At 39.5% G+C, this 23,265-nt stretch overlaps 2 protein-coding genes across 3 annotated transcripts in view; one reads left to right on the forward strand and one right to left on the reverse strand.

Moving 5' to 3' along the window:
* Positions 1–23,265, reverse strand: part of LOC309714057 (uncharacterized protein) — a 256,151-nt gene that overhangs the window by 127,393 nt on the left and 105,493 nt on the right. The window lies entirely within an intron of this gene.
* LOC309714070 (uncharacterized protein) overlaps positions 1–23,265 on the forward strand; it is a 277,839-nt gene that overhangs the window by 11,121 nt on the left and 243,453 nt on the right. The window contains exons 3-4 of one of the 2 annotated variants that reach the window (XM_082546189.1): positions 4,520–5,116; positions 5,442–6,968. The exons of the other annotated variant lie outside the window; for it this stretch is intronic. Coding sequence (XP_082402315.1) covers positions 4,520–5,116; positions 5,442–6,062 — 1,218 coding nt within the window. The 3' untranslated portion in view covers positions 6,063–6,968. Of the gene's footprint in view, positions 1–4,519; positions 5,117–5,441; positions 6,969–23,265 lie in introns of those variants that run through there. 2 annotated transcript variants of the gene reach the window in all.

The following is a 23,265-nucleotide window of genomic DNA, read 5'->3' on the forward strand; positions in this document are numbered from 1 at the left end:
AATACTTTTCTTTGTTATTTCATTTAAAGGACTAACTTTTAATAAATAATTATCTGAATCTTACAACCAAAGTGTTCATCTGATTAAATGTATAGAAATTCATTACTGTATATGGTAACTATTAAGTCTAATTTACACCCTGGTAAGCTATAGTCCTTTTTCCTTTGGGAAGGTACCATCTGTGCAGTCTGCAATTCTGTTGAAGAAAGATGGTGAATCTATTTAATTATTGTAGAAACATAATTGATTATTTCTGTGCATTTGATGTACACGTGCATTAAATTAAAGTTGATTATGTCAATTAAGCATCATGAGGTGGAGGGCGGGGGTGGTTCTGGGAGATTTTTGCTGGGAGTTGGCAACTCTGTTAGTTAGGTTGCTTAATATTTCTGCTAAGTACTCTTTAAAATACCAGAATAGGAAGGATGGTGCAGGTTTAAGTTTATTAGATTGATGTGTGTTGCTGAATTATAAAATATTTGAATAGAATAGAATTAAACTTTATTGTCATTGCACATGTCACAGGTACAGGGCAACGAAATGCAGTTTGCTTCCATCCAGAAGTGCTTTAGCCATGATATAGATATATTACAATATATATTAGCAATAATATAGATATGTAAGTATATTACAGAAATGGGTCTATTATGGTATGTTATAATGTACATGGTATGAAGTATGTTATGAATATGCTATGACTATAAGTATGTATAGGCTGTGGTGAGTACAAGCTATGAACAGGATATAAATATGAAAAACTATACAAAAATATGAGATGTACAGCTATACAGAAATGAGAAATATGCAAGTTATAAACAGTTGTAGAATTAAAAATTATCGTATTTTACAGAATGATTATTTATGCAGTGGTGCAGTTAAGATAAGTGATACTGAGATATGTGGATAATTTCTACAGAGGCTATATAAAGTGCTAGTGGTTGTGAGTGGTGGTTCAGTCCATGTTATTATTGTGTGTTTGAGGGTACAGTTGTCCATTGTGTGTGTGTGTATGTTCAGTCCATGAGTTTAACGTGGGTCAGATGTCAGGAGGCAGAGTTCAGGAGTCTGACAGCTGTGGGGAAGAAGCTGTTCCGGTTCCTGGTGGTCTTAGTCCGGAGGCTCCTGTAGCGCCTCCCAGAGGGAAGGAGGGTGAAGAATCCATGTGATGGGTGACTGGGGTCTTTGATGATTGTCCCAGCCCTTTTCAGACACTGCTTCCTATAAATGTCCTTTATGGCAGGAAGTGGTGCTCGGGCGATGCGCTGCGCAGTTTTCACAACACTCTGCAACGCCTTCCGGTCCGAGGCGGAGCAGTTCAGAGCAGTTCAGGTTGTCCAGATGAGATCCTCGGAGATGTGGACTCCAAGAAACTTGAAGCTGCTCACACGCTCCACAGCCGTCCCCTTAATGTAGATGGGTGGATGTGGGTCAGCATTCCTCCTGTAGTCCACGATGAGCTCCTTGGTCTTCTCGGTGTTAAGCAGCAGGTTGTTTGTGTCGCACCACTCAGCCAGACCATCCACCTCCTCCCTGTAGGCGGCCTCATCGTTGTCACTGATGAGGCCAATCACCGTGGTGTCATCCGCAAACTTAATGATGGTGTTAGAACCATCGGCAGGTCTGCAGTCGTGGGTGAAGAGGGAGTAGAGGAAAGGGCTCATTTGGTATAACGGAATAGCTTTAGTGTCTTGTTTTTAAAACTTGAGTATGAACTTATACAAAATGCAGCAAGATATTTATTTAAAAAACAGTTTTATTGATTACAAAAAACGCTGTATCGGATTCATATCGGTATTGGCAGATATCCATATCATATCGGAATCGGTATTGGACATTAAAAAGTGGCATCGTGCCATCTCTAATACTAATATCGATAAAATGCATTATCAGCTTTCTTGGCTTCCTGTACAGGCTAAAATATTCTATGGCTTGTAGTTATAAAGAAAGCAATTCTGTTAAACACGCCACTTTTATCTCTGCTCAGCTGCAGTATCCAGATGAAATACATAATGATATTACACGATTTTCAACAAACTGCAATTTAGTAAATCCTCGAGTTAAAAGTAACTTTTTGTAAAACTGTTATATTTAGAGCAACTTTCAGGTGGAATAAATTACCTTATAAAATTAGAGAATTAGCAACTATTCAAAACTTCAATGAACATTTAAAAGCCGATTTACAGAACTTTTAGTTGTTGTAAATATTGTAAGAGATGATTTGTTTTTGAAATTTGTGTAATGTGCCTCAATGTTATTGATATTGTTATTATTATTATTATTTTTTATTATTGATTGCTTATATTTTAATTGTGAAACCTCACTGTGGATGTAAGAGCCAAATTATGTGAATATCTTGAATCCACTTTATTGTATAATATTTTATGTGATTGTATTTGATGGAAGACGAGCAACACCAGGGCCCTGTTTCACTCCGTGAAGCTAACCTGCCCCCCAGCAGGTTTACTTCAACTAACCCTGACCTTCTCCGCCTCTTTGTCGGAAACCTGACTGTAGGAAGTGTCAGACATGGCGTGCTCCTTCCTTGAAGAGCCAGTAGATGTTGAAGCCCAAATTCTCCGCAGAGCTCTCCGCTGGGAGAGAGTGATTAGAGCGCGTTTGGACATTTTATCATGTCCTGATGAGCTTCTGTGTGAACATTACCGTTTTTCAGCACAATCTATAATTTATTTGAATAACATCCTCAGGCTTAATATTGCTCATGTGACACATCGCGGACATTCTCTCAGTTCATTACATATTATTTGTATTGCACTTCGGTTTTTTGCAAACGGGAGCTTTCTGTATAATATTGGTGACGCTGAGCACGTTTCCAAGTCTGTCGGGCAGTCAGGAATGTTACAGTTGCACTGAAATGTCTCCTGCACTCGTTTGTGGTGTTCCCCGGTCATAGACCCACAAGATTTATCAAAGAGGGATGCCACAAAATTGCAAGTATCAGGATGAACAAAACTTAATTCATGATGTGGTGATACTTGAACTACTACTTACATTTTACATTTATTTTCACGGTTCCCAGGCGTGATTGGCTGTATAGATGGCACTCACATTCCAATCATTGCTCCTTCAGTAAATGAAGGGGACTATGTGAACAGGAAGTCTTTCCACAGCATTAATGTACAGGTACATAGTTCCCTGTAGCATTTCAAACTAACAAATTATTTCATTATAGTAATGGATGCAAATTTATGTTCTCTGCACTGTGAAGATCATATGTGATGCTGCCAACATTATCACAAATGTGGAAGCCAACTGCTCAGCCTCTGTGAGTGGTGGTGGTGGAGGACCCCCACCTGTTTTCCGGGCCTCCACTTTTTTTTCTGTTGGCTATAACGGGTCACATTTGAGCATACAGAGTAAGCAAATATGTACTTGTAATGTGCTCAGATAATTTCAATAAGTGCTTACAGAGGGGAAATTAATGTAGCCTCTAACTGCAATTGATTTACATCGGACAAACAGACCGAGCACTATGGCTCATAATACAATTACACCTTACCTGTTTGGACTATATTTTTATATTTCATTTTTACTTGCTGCCAGGCACGTTTGGGGCCTGTTGGGTTGCACCTGCGCTCACATCACATCACAAAATAAAATGTATGAGATAAAAAATAAAATAAAAAATAATAAAATAATAAAATAACGTGTTGAATGGGTGGAAATCCCTAGATCAATGTTTAAATTAACACTCACGCATTGACTCTGTTGGCTATGTTTTGCCATGCATGCTCCCTTTGTTTTGCAGCTGAGGCTGTGTTACTTTTTTTTGCATGTTATCGGCATATGCTGCCATCAGAATTTCGGCCTCAAGCGCTGTAAAATACATTGACCGCGCCTTCTTTCCCTCCGTCTCCATGGTGACCCGCTTAATCTGTGCTCCACTAATCAGGGCTTTATGTATCCTCGTGCGCGCGCTTAACTTGGGGTTAAAGCAACTCCGCGTTGATTGAACTAATTGTTATCAGCCTTTCTGAAACCGAATATTCCGAGTTGGACAGTTCGGGGTTACTCAACCCTGAGTATCGTTTTTCACACAGTTTTCGAAACCGGCTTCCTGAAATAGGGCCCTGTTGTGGAAGCTAATGGGGTTCCTTTTGAATAAACAAATAAACAAACATAGGATTTATTATCACTGAATAATTATGTATAAATCTATACAAATGATAGAAATATGTATTACAAACAACGTGTGTGTGTGTGTGTGTGTGTGTGTGTGTGTGTGTGTGTGTGTGTGTGTGTGTGTGTGTGTGTGTGTGTACAATCAGGAGGAATGGGCATGATTTTAGTGTTTGAACAGTCATGAATTATTTTTAACACCAAGTTGGATGTAATGTGTTAGAACTACCAGCAGGTGGGGATAAGAGACCTTTAAGGTGTTTGGTGCCACACTCCACCTTCAGGTTTAAAACTAGTGTTAATGGAGGGAGTTTGAAGGTTGAGTTTTTTTTCCACGACTGCATTTCACTCACTGCCTCTGTTTGTATCTCTGTCACTGCAGGACCAACATGGAGCGAGAAGTCAGCGCTCTCAGGAGGCCGACAAACCTCACAGAAGAAAGAGAGAGAAAAAACACACCTGTGACGAGTGTGGGATGGGTTTTACTTTGAAGGGTTCACTGAAACAGCATCAGGTCATCCACACTGGAGAGAGACTGTTCAGCTGTGACTTGTGTGGAAAGTCTTTTTCCTGGAAGCGTTCCCTAAAAACACACCAACTCATCCACAGTGGAGTTAAAGCGTACAGCTGTGATCAGTGTGGCAGAGCTTTTACTCACAGTAGCAGCTTACAGAGCCATCTAGTTAGCCACTCTGGAATTAAGGCGTACAGCTGTGACATCTGCGGAAAAACTTTCAGCCAGAGAGGGTACCGAAATATACACCTACGCATTCACACCAGACATGATGTGTACTGCTGTGAACAGTGTGGCAAACAGTTTACAACAGACGCAAACTTACGAAAACACATGTTTATCCACACTGAGGGACGACCTTATAAATGTGACCTGTGTGAGAAGACTTTTAAATCTCCACGTTACCTGAGACAACACCAACAGATCCACACCAGAAAGAGACTCTACAAGTGCAGTTACTGTGAGGTATGTATTTATATTGTTATCTTGTCATTTTAGCCTGACTGTTTGGAACAACTCTGCTCATTAAACTGTGTTAGCATGTTAGCAATTCTACTGCATGGAAAAGCAGCTCTGAGTGATTATTCAGATTTTCATGTCAGTTACGATTTTAGTATTACTGTAGTATTATGGTGGTAGTATTGTAGTTATTGCAGCCCAGTAAACTGAGTGTGTTAACTGAAACAGTCAAATGTAATTGGACGTCTGCAGAGATGCTGTTTATTTCAGGCGACGTTCAGGATAAAAATGTTGAAGGACTGACTTACACTGTCTTTGTGTCTTTGTTTAGAAGCAGAGCGACACAGATGGATCCAGTTCTCAACCCTGTCATCACTGTGGTGGTGGGAAAGACTTTCATTGTGACCTCTGTGGAAAAACTTTCAGTTGGAAAGCTGACCTAAAAACACATCAACGTAGACACACTGGAGACAAACTAAAATACTGCAAAGAATGTGGGAGAAGCTTCACCACATCAGGTGACTTAAAAAAACATGAACTGATTCACAGTGGGGTTAAAAAGCACCTCTGTGATCAGTGTGGGTCATCCTTCACCACTGCATGTGAGCTTAAATCACACAAACGAGTCCACACAGGAGAGAAACCATACAAGTGCAGACACTGTGACAAAAGCTTCTCATATTCAGGTCATCGTAACAGGCACGAACGTACACACATGGAAGGAAACTACAGCTGTGACCAGTGTGACAAGAGCTTCAGGAATCTCAGTTCATACTCCGAACACAAACGATCCCACGTTACTAATAAACTGTTTCACTGTTACCAATGTGCCCAAACATTCACCTCATTGTCTGCTCTGTGCAAACATCAGCGTGATCACTCAGGGCTGAAATCACTCCCATCACTGGATCACAGTGAATCTGAAGAGACAGTTTTTTCTGAAACCACGTGAAAGAAAAACTATTTTTCTTGCTTTATGTAGTGTGGAAGTTTTTAATGTTTCTTTCATCTGTGATGTTCTTGAATGTGTTCACATGAAGATGGTACAAATAAACTGTCCTTTTAGTTTTAGCTCCTAATTTATTCATTATTTATGGATGTAGCACAGCAGCAGTTTCTTGATTAACACATGGAGGGCTCGGGATCTGATGGTAAATAATGTTTTGTGTCCTTGTACACATCATACAGCTCAGCTGTTCCACAGATGTCAGGTTTACACAGTGGGATGGTTTGTAAGAACGCAGCTCTCCTGTGGATAAATCCTTACTCTTAGCCTCAGGACCTCACACAGTCCCAGCAGGTTCGGTCAGAAGATTTATCTTTTTTTCATTTCTATATGATTCTTCTTGCATCTAAACAAAGATGATGATGAGTCATTTACAGTGTTGGGACCAGTTTTGGTCAAGTTACTTGAAAAAAGTAATCAGTAACTAATTACTGATTACATAATTATCTGAGGAACAATTGTCAATAAGCAGAGAAGTTATTAAAATATTAATGCAAGACATGGAAGCAGGTGGTGTTGTTCCTAAATTAGGAACAATATTTTAAAATTACTTCACAATTCTTCTTGCACTTCATATTGTTACAAACTATCAGAATATAAAGAAAGTCAGAAAATGGACAACCTCAGCTTATAAAACTGCTACTTTTTTTAACCACAAACCACTGGATCAATTTCAAGTGTTTTGCACTTGATTTTTATTTTATCATAAAACACTGCAGAGATGCAAAGAAATAATCATTATAACAGTGTGCAACTGCTCCATGTTTTACTGTGTCCAAGCTATAGACATCTCTGAAGCGACACTTTAGGAAACTCCTGCATAGCTGCACAGTCCACCTTGCACAGTGACAGCACAAAGACCCACAAAGCTGGATTTAGATATTTAACATTCTTTCAGTAAAAATTAAACCCTGCATAAAATCATGAATATCTGGCATTAATCAGATGAAAGCCTCTGCTGTAGCACCCTGTCATCCATTCATCCAAGAGATGTAACCAAGACACTGCCTCTATTAGATAATTATTAGATAATCATTTTTGAAAAATAATCTGTAACATCAGATTAATTTCAGATTTTTAATGTCAGATTTTACACGGTCAGGTGTAGCCGAGGTTAACTCAGAAACTTAAACTTTAACTCAAAACGTATTTTAAATAAATTTCAAACAAGCCATCATGATAAAGGGAATGTGTGCAGTTTTGGTGCTCCGTAAGTTCTGTGCTGAACAGCATGGCTGACTCTTCGTATCTACTATTGCCTCCACAGTCTGAGCCATTATGACCAATTATGGAGTCCATCGCCAGCTCACACTTTTTTGAGGTTATGTCAAAAGGTTTCTTGGAAAGAAACACGGACTATTTGTTTAGGCAGTCTGTGTCAATGGGCTCAGTCAGTAGTCACGTTGTCTTATTACAATGAACACATGCAGTGTAGTTTATTTTGAGTTAATCCAGCCTTCTGCCTGCAAGAAATCTTTAGTGCAGTATGTAATCTGCTTCTGAAAATAGCTCCCAGCAAGAAGAATTTCTTCTTTCAGCTCTAATCCGTGAAAAAAAGACAAAAAATACTTGGTTGGTCTGTTCATTGTCACCGCTCTGATGTCAGGTGTACATGATTGGAGGATTTGGGGTTGGGTTCTCTGCTCATTCATCACTGCAGATTTTAGTTAGATTTGTTTGTCCCTGGGAACTGTGGGAACCGTAAATTACATTTTGGATGTAAACATAAAGAAGAGCGTGAAGGGGTGTGAAGAAAAACAGATTTTAAACTTTGTTTTTTTAACTGGACTCTGGTGCCATCCTGTGGCTGCTATGAAGCAAAAGTGAAGTAATGAAAATAAAAAATGTTCTCAGTTTTCCTTGTTTGCCAAACTTCTCTCTAAAAACCAAGTCTGTTCCCTGTGTTTTTATTACAGTCTCTACAGTGTGAGATAATAAAAGGAGGATGTTGAAGGCAGCACCGCACTATACACACTATACAATTTTTTCATAACAGATGAGTTTTGGTTTTGTTTGGCTTTTTTGGGAGGGGGTGTTTTTTTTTTTATTCCCACCTATGTTTCTATTTTCTATATTAAAAAACAACAGGAGTTATGCAGGTTTACTATGATCAAAACTTCAGACTCACAGTGAAACATCATGCTGTGTAACACTATACACCAGTGTAAAGTTCAGGAAAGTTTCTTCATGGTTCGGAGGCTGCTCGGCAGAGGATGATTTAAAGACGTGTGTGAAATGGGCTGTTATGATGGGTCAGAAAATGTGATGAGGGTTGCCTTTTTATAAAGAGTAGCTTTTCCTTTTTGCCAGCGGTCATGACCGCTATAGAGCGTTTCCCTGAGCTTTAAAACTGCAAAGACGGTATGGCGCTGTCACGCTGATGGCCCGGGAGATACCGTTGGTGAGTCGAAAACTATTGCCTGGATGCCGAAACTCCCAGTAGCCAGGAGAATGCCAGGATGGGTTTGTTCATATGAAATAGAAAAAAAATACAAAGCATTAAACCATGTTAAAAACACAACAGCCTTTATAAATGCAGTTTGGACCACTTGGCAGTGTTTTATTTGTAAAATATGTTTGGAATCATGTATGATTTTCCTTCCATGTCTCACGTGTACACCACTTTGTGTTGGTCTTTCACGTGGAATTCCAATAAAATTGATTCATGTTTGTGGCTGTAATGTGACAAAATGTGGGAAAGTTCAAGGGGGCCGAATACTTTTGCAAGCCACTGTAAAATAGAAAAAAATACAAAGCATTAAAAAATGTTAAAAACACAGCAGCCTTTATAAATGTAGTTTGGACCCGGAAGCAAGTTTCATCAGGTCATCACTTAAAGACTGGATATCCCACCTGCTGTGGAGTTTTAATGCAGTACAGTTGTTATTATTAAACCCCTGTCACATTCTGACCGTTAAAATGAATAACATTCATATATGAAATGAAATTGTTTCAAGTAAACTGTATATGTCACATTACAGCCACAAACATGAATCAATTTTATTGGAATTCCACGTGAAAGACCAACACAAAGTGGTGTACACGTGAGACATGGAAGGAAAATCATACAGAGACACGGCGTCAATGCATTAGCGCCGTGATTACAGCCGGATTGGCGTCCTTGCGGTGGTGCCGTAATGTTTGGTGATAAGAAAAAATTCCAAATAATTCTGGCTATAGATTTTGTTTGGGCAAACAAAGGTACTAATAATTGACATCAAAGAGAGACAAAATGGCAAAGATGAAGAAAGTCGAAGAAGATCTGGAAGAGATTAAGCATTCACTTAATTCGTTGACGTCGGAAATTGAAAAAGTAAATAAGCAACAAGGAATATTAATGTCGATGATGGAGCAAATCAAAGAACTAAAAGATCTGGTCAAGGAGAAAGATAAGACAATCCATTTTTTGGAAAGGAAGGTGGACGACCTAGAACAGCAGGCTCGACTCGAGGAAATGGTCATTACAGGTCTGGAAACTAAACACAGAACATATGCGAGAGTTACCGAATCTGGGACTGGTGCAAAACGAGGAGAGGACGTGCCCCCGATGGAGGAGCTACAATCGTTGGAACGGCAGGTTGTGGAATTCTTTTCGAGTAAAAATCTTCCCCTGCATAGTAACAATATATCTGCATGCTATACTCTTCCTAGAAGGCACAAAAATGCTCCTCCAGCAATTGTAGTGAGATTTGTTAATCGAAAACACAAAGTAGAATTGCTGAGACGGTCCAGCCTTTTGAAAGGAAGTGGAGTATATCTGAATGAACATCTTACAAAAAGAAATGCAGATATTGCAAGACAAGCTCGTATTTTACGGAAGGAGAAAAAGATTCAAGCAACCTGGACCAGGAATTGCAAAGTGATGATTAAACTGAATGGAACACCAGAAGAAGCCAAGGTTGTAACGATTAAGGAACTTGAGGAATTGGACAATTATACGTGATAATATGATTAAGATAGACAAATGGTTGCGACCAATTATGGCTATAACTAGTTTATTTTTGGCAAGGTCAAATGCTACTTCGGGAGGAAAAGGACAAAAGGAAATTGTAAAATTGGATATGGAAGATAACAAGATCAACGGACTTTAAAATATGTTGATAAATGAATGTGAGATTGCTTAGGATCTTTTCTTTCCTTTTTCAGTTTTTTTTTTTTTTTTTTCTCCTTCTTTTCTCTTTTTTTGTTTCCTTCTCTTTCTTATGAGGTAATAGATAGCGCTAGAATAATTTATGCATTATGTTTGACGACACAGATTATAAATCATATGATTTTGAAGTAGGTATTGACCCTGAAAGGAATGTGCTTAATACAATTAATGTCACATGTGATTATTTTACAGAGGAGCAATTCAGGGATAAGGTTGATATAGCCAATACATTTTCTTTAATTCATATTAACTGCAGAAGTCTTTATAGAAGTTTTGCTTCGATTGAAGATTTTCTGTATAGTCTGAGAGGCAGGTTTCAAATAATTGCTCTGTCTGAAACATGGTTAGATGAGAATAAGGGTTGTAATTTTTGTATTGAAGGATACGATTTGTACTTTGTGAATAGAATTAAGACAAAGGCAGGAGGGGTGGCACTTTTCGTTAATTGTGATTTGAAATGTAAAAAAGTTGAATGTATGTCTGTTGTTATGGATGATTTAATGGAGTCTGTGACAGTAGAATTGGATATAGAAAAGAGAAGTAATATAATTGTAACGTGTATATATAGGAAACCGGGATCACAGATTGAGTTATTTACAGAAGCAGTAGAAAATTTATTGAGTAAGGTTAAGGGAAATAAGACTGTATGTTTGTGTGGTGATTACAATATTGATCTTTGTAAAGTGACAAATGATAAGGCTTCGTCAGATTTTTTTGAATTATTATATGGTAAAGGATTTTATCCTTTAATTATAAAGCCGAGTAGAATAACGGAGAAATCAGAAACACTAATTGATCATATTTTTATTAATAGTTTGGAGAATAATATTGAAAGTGGCCTCATCATAAATGATATAAGCGATCATCTACCAGTCTTTTTTATTTTCGATTTAAATATGAAAAGAAAGAAAGAAGTTAGTTTTGTGAGTTATAGAAGGTTAAGAAATGATGAAGCAATTAATAGGTTTAGACAAGATCTCATGGAAACGGACTGGAAGGAGGTTTATGTTAATGAGGTCAACATTGCATACGGAGTATTTCTAAATATATATTTGGCCTTGTATGATAAACATTGTCCATTGATATCATTTAAGCATAAGAAAAAGAATATAAATAGGAAACCTTGGATAACTAAGGGTCTTGCAAATGCGTGTAAAAAGAAAAATAATTTATATAGGGAGTATATAATATATAGAACTAAAAATGCGGAAATGAAATATAAACTATATAAAAATAAGTTGGTATTAATATTGAGGAAAGCTAAGAAAGATTACTATAATAAAGTTTTTCAGGAAAACAAAAATAATATTAAGGGCATTTGGAATATTTTTAAAGAGGTATTGGGTAATAAGAACACACCCAAAGTTCGGCCTAATTATTTTATTAATAATAATCAAGTTGTTAAAGATAAGACCGAAGTAGCAAACGAATTCAATTCTTTTTTTGTAAATGTTGGACCTACTTTAGCAAATCTAATCAGGAAAAATGATGATCCAGGAGATGAGGAAGCCTGGACAGGAGATAATAGAATGGTTAATTCCATATTCTTAGCCGATACTACCATAAAAGAAATAGTAGCAATCGTAAAAAATTGTAAAAATAAAAAATCTACTGATTGTGATGGTATAGACATGGTCATAATTAAAAAGACAATAGATTGTATAAGTACTCCTCTTTGTTATATTTTTAATCTTTCGCTACAGTCAGGAGTATTCCCTGACAGAATGAAAGTGGCAAAAGTAATACCATTATATAAATCAGGAGATAAGCATAGTTTTAACAATTATAGGCCAGTGTCTCTTTTATCACAGTTTTCAAAATTGCTAGAAAAACTCTTTGCACAAAGACTTGATAGTTTTATTGAAAAATATCAACTAATACATGAAAACCAATTTGGATTTCGTAAAAATAGGTCAACGGCATTAGGGTTGTTGACTTTTATTGAAGATATTTCATCTGCAACACATAATAATAAATACACAGTGGGAGTATTTGTTGATTTAAAAAAAGCTTTTGATACGATACAACATTCTATTTTGATTTCTAAATTGTATAACTATGGAGTGAGAGGAGTAGCATTGAATTGGTTAATGAGTTATTTAGAGAATAGGTTGCAATATGTTTATTATTTTGGCAATACTTCTGAAAGACTGAAGATTGTATGTGGTGTTCCTCAAGGTTCTATTTTGGGACCTAAACTCTTTAATTTATATATTAATGATATTTGTGACGTATCTAAAAGGTTAAATTCGATTTTATTTGCAGATGACACAAATTTTTATTGCTCTGGAGAGAATTTGAAAGACTTGGTTGAAATTATGACTTCTGAGATGTTAAGAATAAAAAAATGGTTTGATGTAAATAAATTATCTTTGAATCTGACGAAAACGAAATATATGATATTTGGCAATCGTGTAAAGGAGGATAAAGTCATTATGTTTATAGAGGAAGAATTGATTGAAAGAGTTACTGAATTTCGTTTTTTGGGTGTAATAGTGGATGAGAATTTGACATGGAAATCTCATATTGAACATATTAGAAAGAAAATGGTCAAAAGTATTTATATTTTGGGTAGTATAAGAGATTTATTAAATTATAAAACAATGCGTATTTTATATTTTTCTTTGTTTTTTTCATATATCAACTATTGTGTTGAAGTTTGGGGGAATACATATGAGAATACCATAAAACCTTTAAACCTATTACAGAAGAAAGTTATACGAATAATTCATAATGTTAAATATAGAGAACATACAAACAAATTATTTATAGAATCAAAATTATTAAAATTAGGAGATTTAGTGAAATTACGGACATTATTAATTATGTTTAAGGCTAAAAATAATATTTTGCCTTTTAAGTTACAAAGAGTATTTTTGATGTGTTCAAGGGGAGAAGAGAATAGAAGGAATTTTTATTTTAAACATCAGTTAGCCAGGACTACACAAAGATTAATGAGCACAACGGTTAGGGGTATAAGACTGTGGAATTCACTTCATTATAATTTAAAGAATTGTATAAATTTACAATGTTTTAAAAAGTGTTATATGTTTAAAACGATAACTCAGTATGAAGAATGCGAATGAATGTGATGTTGGTTTGGGATTCGACCGGAGAGAAATGTCAATATTAGTTTGTTCCTGATTTTTGGTGCCCACCGGTGATATAAGTTCGATGGTAGATAGGGGGCAGGGTTTAATAAGAATATTTTCTTCTTCCTGCTCCTTTTCACACATGGTTGTTGTGTTTTGTTGACAGAAGATGTGGTTGTTTTGTTTGATTTGTAGTACCAAGTGTGAAATAAATAAAAATGAAATGAAATGAAAATATGGTGTTAAATAGGCCTAAACTACTGTACTTTAATGTCGGCAATAAGGGCGGTACTTCAAGAGCCATATATTTTATGAGGTGGTACTCATTGTGATATATAGAGGACAGCAGGAGCAGAACAGACACACAGCAACAACCAACAAAAACCCTGCAAGTGGACCTATTTTGGGGGGACTTGTGTATCATGTCAGCACTGTGCAATGCTCTATGTGACAAATATTAAAAAATAAATTTCATTAGTATAGATAAAATATTTTGTTCTCTATGAATGCCCAGCAGCCCTGAAACCCTCTGAACTCTAATGTTCACAATCCAATAAATCGATAGACTTTGAGGAGCATGAATTAGACTGGATAAGAATTTTTATGGAACTTCTTTTATCCTGGACCTGGAAGAACCCTTGACCCCAAGCAAGCTCATGCCATCCCCCTGTACCCAGCTCCACTTGTTTGTGAAACAAAGCTGTGTCCCATTGGTTCTCCTGTTTGGTCTACCTTAGTAATTTGGACATCCTCAACAAAACGAACAGTAAGTATGGAAAATTCAAGTCCATGTCAAGTTCATGTCAACGGGAAGAGAAAAAGTGTCTCATCAGTTTGATACCTGCTACGTGAAGGTGTTAGAGAAGATTTGCATCAATAAGATTTCTTTTTCTGGTCTATTGTGGTTACTTGTGAGTTTAGACTATTCAGACATCTATGAGGGCTGTGATAAGAGAAGGAGAAGGTTTTAGAGATGTTAAGTTTGCCTATACTTTCACAATTTAAAACACTCTAAACGCAGTTACTCCTGCTACAGAACCTGCTGCCTTCTGGTGGTGTCTAATAATCTTAGGCCCCTCCTCAATTCAGAGATGGTCTTTCCCTTTTCACGTAAATGGCCTCCTTGACTCCGCCCTCAAACCAGCATTCCTCCCTGTCCAGGATGTGTACATCCTCATCATTGAAAGAGTGTCCACTGGCCTGTAGGTGTGAATAGACTGCAGAGTCCTGGCCTGACGAGGTAGCTCTTCTGTGTTGTGCCATCCGCTTCGCCAGAGGTTGTTTGGTTTCCCCGATGTATAAATCCTGGCAATCCTCCTGGTACTTAACAGCGTACACTATGTTACTCTGTTTGTGTCGGGGGACCCGATCCTTAGAGTGGACCAATTTTTGGTGCAGCGTGTTTTGGGGTTTAAAAGCCACAGAGACCCAGTGTTTAGAAAAAACGCGTCTCAACTGCTCCGATACTCCTGACACATATGGGATCACTACAGGTTTTCGCTTGGGCAGTGGTTGTCCTTCTCTCCTGGATTGACCGGAGCTTTCTTTAGGTGCCTTTCCCGCTTTGACAAAAGTCCAGCTGGGATAACCACATTCACTCAGGGCCTTCTTGATGTGCTGTTCATCTGCCTCCCTGGCCGCTGTGTCAGTGGGGATGGTGTTCGCTCTGTGTTGTAGCGTCCTGATGACACCCAGTTTGTGCTCCAGTGGATGATGAGTCAAACCTTGGATACTGATCCGTATGTGTAGGTTCCCGGTACACGTCAGCTTTTAGATGTACCGCTATTACTGATGGAAATCTCACAGTCTAAGAAGGCTAACCTGCCACTTTTCATGTCCTCCCTGCTGAATTTGATGTGTCTCCTTATCTTTCCTCATGTGGTGCATTTTCCATTGTCTTATGTAGTCTGGAAGATGAGTGGATGGTGGGGTGGGTGCAGTTTTCTCTGTGGTGGGGTTGGGTGGACTGTCCCGGGCTCTGTGGGGCCGGGAGGCGCTGCTGCACTGGGCCCCGGTCTGGATGGGCCTGGGCCCCCTTTCCCTGGCGGGTCGCGGAGTGTGGGGGTGCCTACTGGGGTCAGCGGGGGAGCTGGCCCCAGGGAGGTGTTACCTGCCCCTCCCTCCCTTCCCTCCCCATCTCCAGCTGCCTCTCTCTTCCCGCTCCACCACAACCACCCACACATGCAGGGCCTTGGAGTAGGGGTATGTCACCAGGGTGCAGAGGAGGCTACCCCCCCCCCCCCCCCCCCCGTCCCCTTCTGGCTGCCTCTGCCTCAATTTTATCCCACAACTTAGACATTCACATTATTAGATAGGTGACGGAAGGAGAGGTAAGTGACGGAAGTGATGTTGTAGGTGACGTCAGACGCCGGAGATTTTGGCGGAGAAAAAGCAAATGGTAGCATAGAGTTTAACAAAGGTTTTCCAAGCTTCAGTATTTCCAAATATTTTCCAAATATACTAATCAATTGTCATATAACTAACAACATCTGTTTTATCATCTCTAACACCCTGGAGGACAACGGGGAGAGTTTAGACGCTCTCCAAGATTACATCGACCGCTGTTTTCAAGATTTAGTAATGCATAAGGCCCAGAGTGCATCTTCCCCGGCCAAAATCGAGACGCCGTCATCGAAGAGAAGTCGCCAGGCAGACTCCCCCGGTACAACATCGCCTGCCGGCAAAGACATCGCAGAAATCCTGGAGTCCATCGACAAGCGATTGTCCAGTTTCGATGCGAGGCTGTCCCTGGTGGAGATCTTACACCGGGAATTTAAATCTCTGAGAGAATCCCTGGAATTCAGCCAGCGGCAGGTGGAAACGCTTGCCGCTGAAAATGCCACGCTACGGGAGTCGGTTAAATCTCTCACCGATAACGTGACCCAGCTAAACATTGAAAATAAAAAAATAAAAGAGTCCGTTATCGATTTACAAGCCCGTAGCATGAGAGATAATCTTGTGTTTTCTGGTATTCCAGAAACTGCCGGAGAGGACGCAGAGGCAACGGTGAAAAGCTTCATTAAAATCCACCTGAAGCTGCCGGAGGACACCGTAAAGAACATCGACTTCGATAGAGTACATCGCTTGGGGGGCGCGCGGTCGCGGACCGGGAGACCACGGCCTATTGTGGCCAAATTCAGCCAATTCAAACAAAAGGAACAGGTGAAGAGTCGCGGCAGAGAGCTGAAAGGAACGGACTTCAGCGTGAACGACCAGTTCCCCAAAGAGATCCTGGAACGACGCAAGGTCCTGTTCCCAGTTCGACGTAGCTTTATCCAGAAAGGCTCCCGTGCTGTCATCGCTGTGGACCGGCTCTACGTGGACGGACAGCTGTACCGCGACCCCGGCACCACACCGTGGTTATACTGACTGCACTCCAGATAAGAACCCGCTACACTCTTTTCTTATTCATTCACACTTTCTCCTTTAAAATGTGTTTAACCTAGTAATATCAGTAGGATGTCATAGCAGATATAACACCGTCACCCTCCGTCATTGCTTTAATTGGAATGTTTCCGTTTCGTTTCTTTTTTGTTGTTGTTGCTCACAGTTCAGGTGGTTTCTTTCTTTCTCTTGTCTTTCACTGCTGTGGTCACCTACTTCCCCACTCACCTACAAACAACACCCTCTATTTCTCCATATTTTCACAACACGATCACGCAAACACATCAGCTCAACGGCAGCACATTCACAACAGCCTCACAGCACGCACAGACTTGCAGGACACATAAGCAAGCCACGCTTGTTCATATTAGTGAATATTCACACACATAGTCAGACTTATGGAGTCTCTCACCACACTTTTTTCTCTTTCTATTTACAAACAAGGGATGTTTCCATATTCTCTCCACCTGTCTAAACGAAACACCCAGCATACATCATTAAACATACACGCACAATTAAGGGCATGCTGAGGTTTGTCACATGGAATGTAAATGGAGCTGGCACCAGAGGAAAGAGGTTAAAAATATTTAACCAGCTTAAAAAACTACAGGCAGATGTTGTTTTATTACAAGAAACTCACAAACCTGTCACAGGTTTAAATGAACTTAAAACACCTGAGTTTCCTAACGTGTTTGCAGCCGGTTATAATTCTAGACAACGGGGAGTAGCAATTTTAATACATAAAAATGTTAATTTTACAATACTCGATACAGTTATAGATCCAGAGGGTAGATTTCTAATTATTAAACTATCAATATTGAACAAAAAACTATGTATTGTTAGTATATATGGTCCAAATGTTGATGAACCCTCATTCTTCCACGGTTTTTTTAGTGCACTCTCTGAACACCTTGATTGCACACTCATTCTTGGCGGTGACCTCAACCTTGGACTAAATGAAGAAATGGATAGGCTCAACACAACAGGAACTCAGCGTAATTGGCAGTCCACAAACATAATCAAACAGTATATGAACGACTTTGGTCTTTGCGATGCATGGCGCTCTCTTCACCCCACCAGTAAGGAATATACTTTTTTCTCGCATGTTCATCACTCTTACTCTCGTCTGGATTATTTTTTGGTCAGCAGCTCACTGCTGTGTGACATTTCAGACACTGAGATTCATCCTATAGCTGTCAGCGATCATGCTCCTGTATCTTTAACACTAATGCACAAGAATAATACTACGCCAAGTAAAAACTGGAGATTTAATATATCACTACTTAAAGATGAAGACTTTATTAAATACTTTAAAAAGGAATGGACTTCATATTTAGACTTTAATGACACTCCCGGAATATCTGCTTCTGTTCTATGGGAAGCAGGGAAAGCTGTGATGAGAGGTAAAATAATTTCTTTCTCATCACCAGTGTTGGGACTAACGCGTTATTAAGTAACGCGTTACAGTAACTACGTTATTATTGTGGTAACGAGCACGGTAACTAGTTATTATGCCAAAATCAGGAACGCGTTACTCGTTACTGGGATTTAGATAGGCTCGTTACTCGTTACTTCGTGTGGTGGCTATCGCGGAGTTTCCACAGATTCAGTAACATTAGCAAGTGGTGGAGGCCAGCAGGTAGATGAAGGAAGAGGGACGCAGAAGGAAAAGAGACCCGAGGCGGCCGCCGGTCCAAGTGTGAACTGAACTTCAGGTAAGAAGTTATGACCTGCAGTCTCTCTGGGTCAGATATAAACCGAGTTTAGGTGGAGTTTATTTTCGTTGTGCTGACTTTTTCCGTACTGCGTGCTAGCTAGCATGACGGAGTTTCTATACAGCTGGGTGGTGCTATGAAGTTAATGATGTTGCACTTTATTTTGTTCATAAGTTATTAGAGTTGCCAACCGTCCCGTCTGGTATTCAGAGAAAATATTACGCGTTTCTTATTGAGGTGAAAAGGAACAGTTTGTCCCGTAATTCAGCTACAATGGAAAAGACACAAAGCTGGAGTTATTCTGTCTTTGCTGCACAGCTGCCTCTTCTCTCATCCTCTCACCCTCCCTCTCCCGTTTCTACTTCAATCATGAAAACTGATCAATGATCAGCTGATCGGCTCTCTTGTTTGTTTATCGCCCACTTTGCGCCGAAAGAGGAAACCAGCAGATGTCGCGCTAAACAACAGCAGCACGTTTAAGCTTGATCAGCTGTTGGTAGAATTTATTTAATATTAATTTCCAGTATCAGCTGATGTTTGCTGGAGCCACAGCTGTAAAAAAGCTGCTGGTCAGGATGTCGGTTTGGATATGTGGTGAGAGGGAAACATGAAGATGAAACCAGGAGATGTCCTTACTGGATCATCAGAGCTGAACAGGTGATGGAGAAACAGGTTTACCTTTTAGGTGACATGAATGAGTTGAAGTTATGAACTGTTTCTGAGAGACAAATAACACCAGGATCCTTTTCTAAGTAGCTGACAGCTGGTAACTGTGCAGGTGCGGATCTAGCAAAGTGTTGCCAGGGGGCCAGGTAGGGCATTAACAGGGAGAGGGGGGCACAAAGAAATACTTTTCTTTCTTATTCTCATTTAAAATGTCTCGCTTTTAAAAAATAATAATCAGAATCTTACAACAAACGATTGATAGATTGATGCATATATACCATCAAAACAGTGTACATCACTGTCACAACAGTGTTTATTTTCATTCAAAGGCTTTATGATTTTTCCTATAATGGTGGGCCGGTCTCTAGTCAAAATGCCCGGGACGATTTTTTTGTCCCAGTCCAGCCCTGTATGCAGCTCATCTGCAGTCTGGTGTTACCTACATCTTCCTATTCAGAAGGCAGAATTTCCGAGTTCTGAGTACAATCAAAGCACCACGACTGCAGTTTTTGTGTTGATGTAAAAGGCGCACATGACGCTGTGACGTAGGCTAGAATCATGGCAGCGGTCAATGACAGTCCAGGCGTGGGATTTCTCTCGTGGAAATATGCACATTATCTTTTCCTTTCTATTGGTAGGTGGCACAGTGCACTTGTGGCAAGTAAACAAGCTAGAAGACTGGCAAAGTTATGGAAGCAACACATTAACAAGAGAATTATGAGTAAAACCAAAGTTACTTTCCCTAGTAACTAGTTACTTTGAAAGTAACGAGTAACTTGAAGTAACTGAGTTACTTTTGAGAGAAGTAACTAGTAATGTAACTAAGTTACTATTTTAAAGTAACTTACCCAACACTGCTCATCACACAAAAAGAAAGAAGAAAACAAAAATATTCAGGAATTAGAAAAAAAACATCAAATCACTAGAAGAAGCCTACGCGTGCGACCAAGATCAGGAAACATTGAACAAAATATGCAAAACAAAACTAGAATTAAATGAAATTATTAATAAAAAAACACAATTCATTATACAAAGACTTCGCTTGCAGAATTTTGAACACAGTAACAAATCAGGTCGATTTCTAGCTAACCAGCTAAAAATAAATAAAGAAAAAACAACTATATGTGCTGCTAAAGATTTATCGGGGAACACAATATATGATCCTGGAAGAATAAACAACATTTTTAGGGATTTCTATGAAACTTTATACTCACCACAAATAAACCCATCTAAAAATGAAATTGATCTGTTTCTTGACAACGTAACTCTTCCAAAATTACTAGACAGTCAAGCAATGGAATTGGATTCGCCACTGACGCCAAGTGAACTCCAGGAAGCCCTGATAAGTATGCCCAATAATAAGGCTCCAGGTCCAGACGGCTTCCCTGCAGAATTCTACAAAGAATTCTGGACAATTTTGGCACCAGTATTCCACAGCATGTTGCAGGAAATCGAGGAAAAGGGCAGACTACCACCAAATATGAATTCTGCCAACATTAGTCTCCTGCTAAAACCAGGCAAAGACCCTTTATTTCCCTCAAGCTATCGTCCAATTTCTCTTTTAAATGTAGACCTTAAAATAATCTGCAAAGCTCTCTCAAAGAGATTAGAGAAAATGACCCCCCTCTTAATTCATCCTGACCAAACTGGTTTCATAAAAGGTCGGCACTCCTCAACAAACACTCGTAGATTACTTAATTTAATAGACTACTCATACGATAAAAACATCGAAGCCATAATATTATCTCTAGATGCAGAAAAAGCATTTGACAGAGTTAATTGGAAATTTTTATTCGCAACTTTACACAAATTTGGTTTTGGAAACTCTTTCATAAACTGGATAAGAATATTATACAATTCCCCAACGGCTCGTATCAGAACAAATGACCAGACATCCTCCAGCTTCTGTCTCCTGAGGGGCACCAGACAGGGATGCCCACTCTCCCCCTCACTTTTTGCAATTTTTATCGAACCTCTAGCAGCAGCATTTAGACAGGCTACAACAATTAAGGGCATAAAATGTAAGAACATAGAACATAAAATCAGTCTCTATGCGGATGATGTGTTGCTTTTTCTGCAAAACACACAAACCAACCTCTCTGAGGTAATTACTTTAATAAACTGGTTTTCAAGAGTTTCAGATTATTCAATTAACTGGCCAAAATCTACAGTTCTCCCCATTAACTGCTTCTTCCATAATTCTTCCTCTGCCCCACTGCAATCCGGAAATATTAAATATTTAGGTATTAATATCTCTCCTAAGCTTTCAGACTTAACTAAACTAAACCACATCCCACTTCTAAAGAAAGTAGAAGGCGATCTGACTAGATGGAAATCTTTACCCATATCACTCATGGGAAGGGTCGCCACTATAAAAATGATGATCTTGCCAAAAATAAATTACTTATTTTTGATGATCCCTAACAAACCATCACAAGATTGGTTCAGATCTCTGGATTCATATATTTCCAAATTCCTTTGGAAAGATAAACCCCCGCGTATTAGCTTAAAAACGCTACAAAGAACCAAGGATAGAGGAGGATTAGATCTGCCTAATTTTCACCAATACTTCTTAGCCAACAGGCTTCAGTTCATCTCAGAATGGTTAAAACATACCTTCTTAGTTGAGCCCTGGCTACATGTTGAACAGGCACTATGCAAGGATCTAGAGATTTCAGACCTACCATTTATTAGCTCAAACATCAAAAGACATGAATGCTTTAAAAGTATCAACATCAGCTTTTCTCTAACAGCATGGTGGGAGTTTCTAAAAATAACGGAGTCTTCATTAATCCCATGCAAACGTACACCTATCTGGAATAACCCTGACATATTACAAAACAATAATATGATTAATTTCCCAGAATGGAGTTGTAAAGGAATTAAATACTTAGAACATATATTAGAGGGAACAGAATTTATTCCATTTGACAGACTAGTTGAACAATATGGGATCAACAAGACAAGGTTTTTAGAATATCAACAAATTAAATCCATAGTAAAAAAGAAATTTAACCTCAGTCAAGTTGAATTACAAACACCACTAAGTGCGGCACATTTTCTTACTCTTAAATCCCCCAAATTATTATCTAAAATATACAGAACACTTTCTAAATTAGATGAATCAATATCCCTTCCTACTGCAAAGTGGGAAGCAGATTTATCAGTCAACCTAGACCAAAACTTCTGGTCTCAGATTTGCTTAAAAACTTTTAAATTAATTAAAAATCCCAGTCTGCAATTAATACAATACAAAATACTTCATAGAGTGCACTATACAGGTCATCGGATGTTTAAGATGGGCTTTACATCTTCCAACAACTGCTCACACTGTCAAGGCAATACACCAGACAATTACATCCACGCTCTTTGGTTCTGTCCACCAGTGCAAAGGTTTTGGCGCGAGATATGTGAAGACTTATCAAAATGTCTGAAATGTAACATTCCAACCTCCCCCTTAGTGTGTTTGTTGGGCAGCTTAGATAATGTCACTTCAGAAAAGAATATAGCCCATATGATCTTCACTGCCCTATGCATAGCCAAGAAAACAGTCCTCATGAACTGGAAAAATAAAAATAATCTTAATTCTAACCAATATAGAAATTATCTATTAGATTACATTAGTCTTGACACAGCCTCTGCCACCACATCAGATCAATTGCTCTGGGCCCCTTTTATCAGCTCCATCACCTAGTGGGGGTGGGGGGTCATAGTTTGGTCCCGCCTTCACTGTTGTGATTGGTGAGGGGGTAGGGACAGGCTTAGGGCGTCGGGGGGTTCCCCGGAGGCATCTTCCTTGGGGGGCTCAACCCGGGGTAGCGGTCACGTCCGGTTGAGGGCTCTGTTGGCTCTCAGGTGACTGTTTCCTCGCGGCTGCGTGCAGCGGGGCTAGGGGAGGGTCTGTGCTGACGGACGTGGGTTACTGGCCTGGCAACCTGGCTGCCCCTGGGTGGGTCCGGGATGGGCGTGAGGTTCTGGGGGTGCTCCGTCTCTGGGCGGGGGCCCGGGCCGGGCCTCGGGGGCTCGGGTCCTGGTTGGTGTGTTGCCGGGGTTGTGGGCGGGTGGGTGCGTGGGGGCCCGGCCCTGGAGCAGGGTGCCGCCGGTGCATCGAGCTGCCTGGGGGGCTCTTCAACTGGTGGGGG

Source organism: Aulonocara stuartgranti (assembly GCF_965226115.1).
Source record: "Aulonocara stuartgranti genome assembly, chromosome: 9".
NCBI classification, from domain to species: Eukaryota; Metazoa; Chordata; class Actinopteri; order Cichliformes; family Cichlidae; genus Aulonocara; species Aulonocara stuartgranti.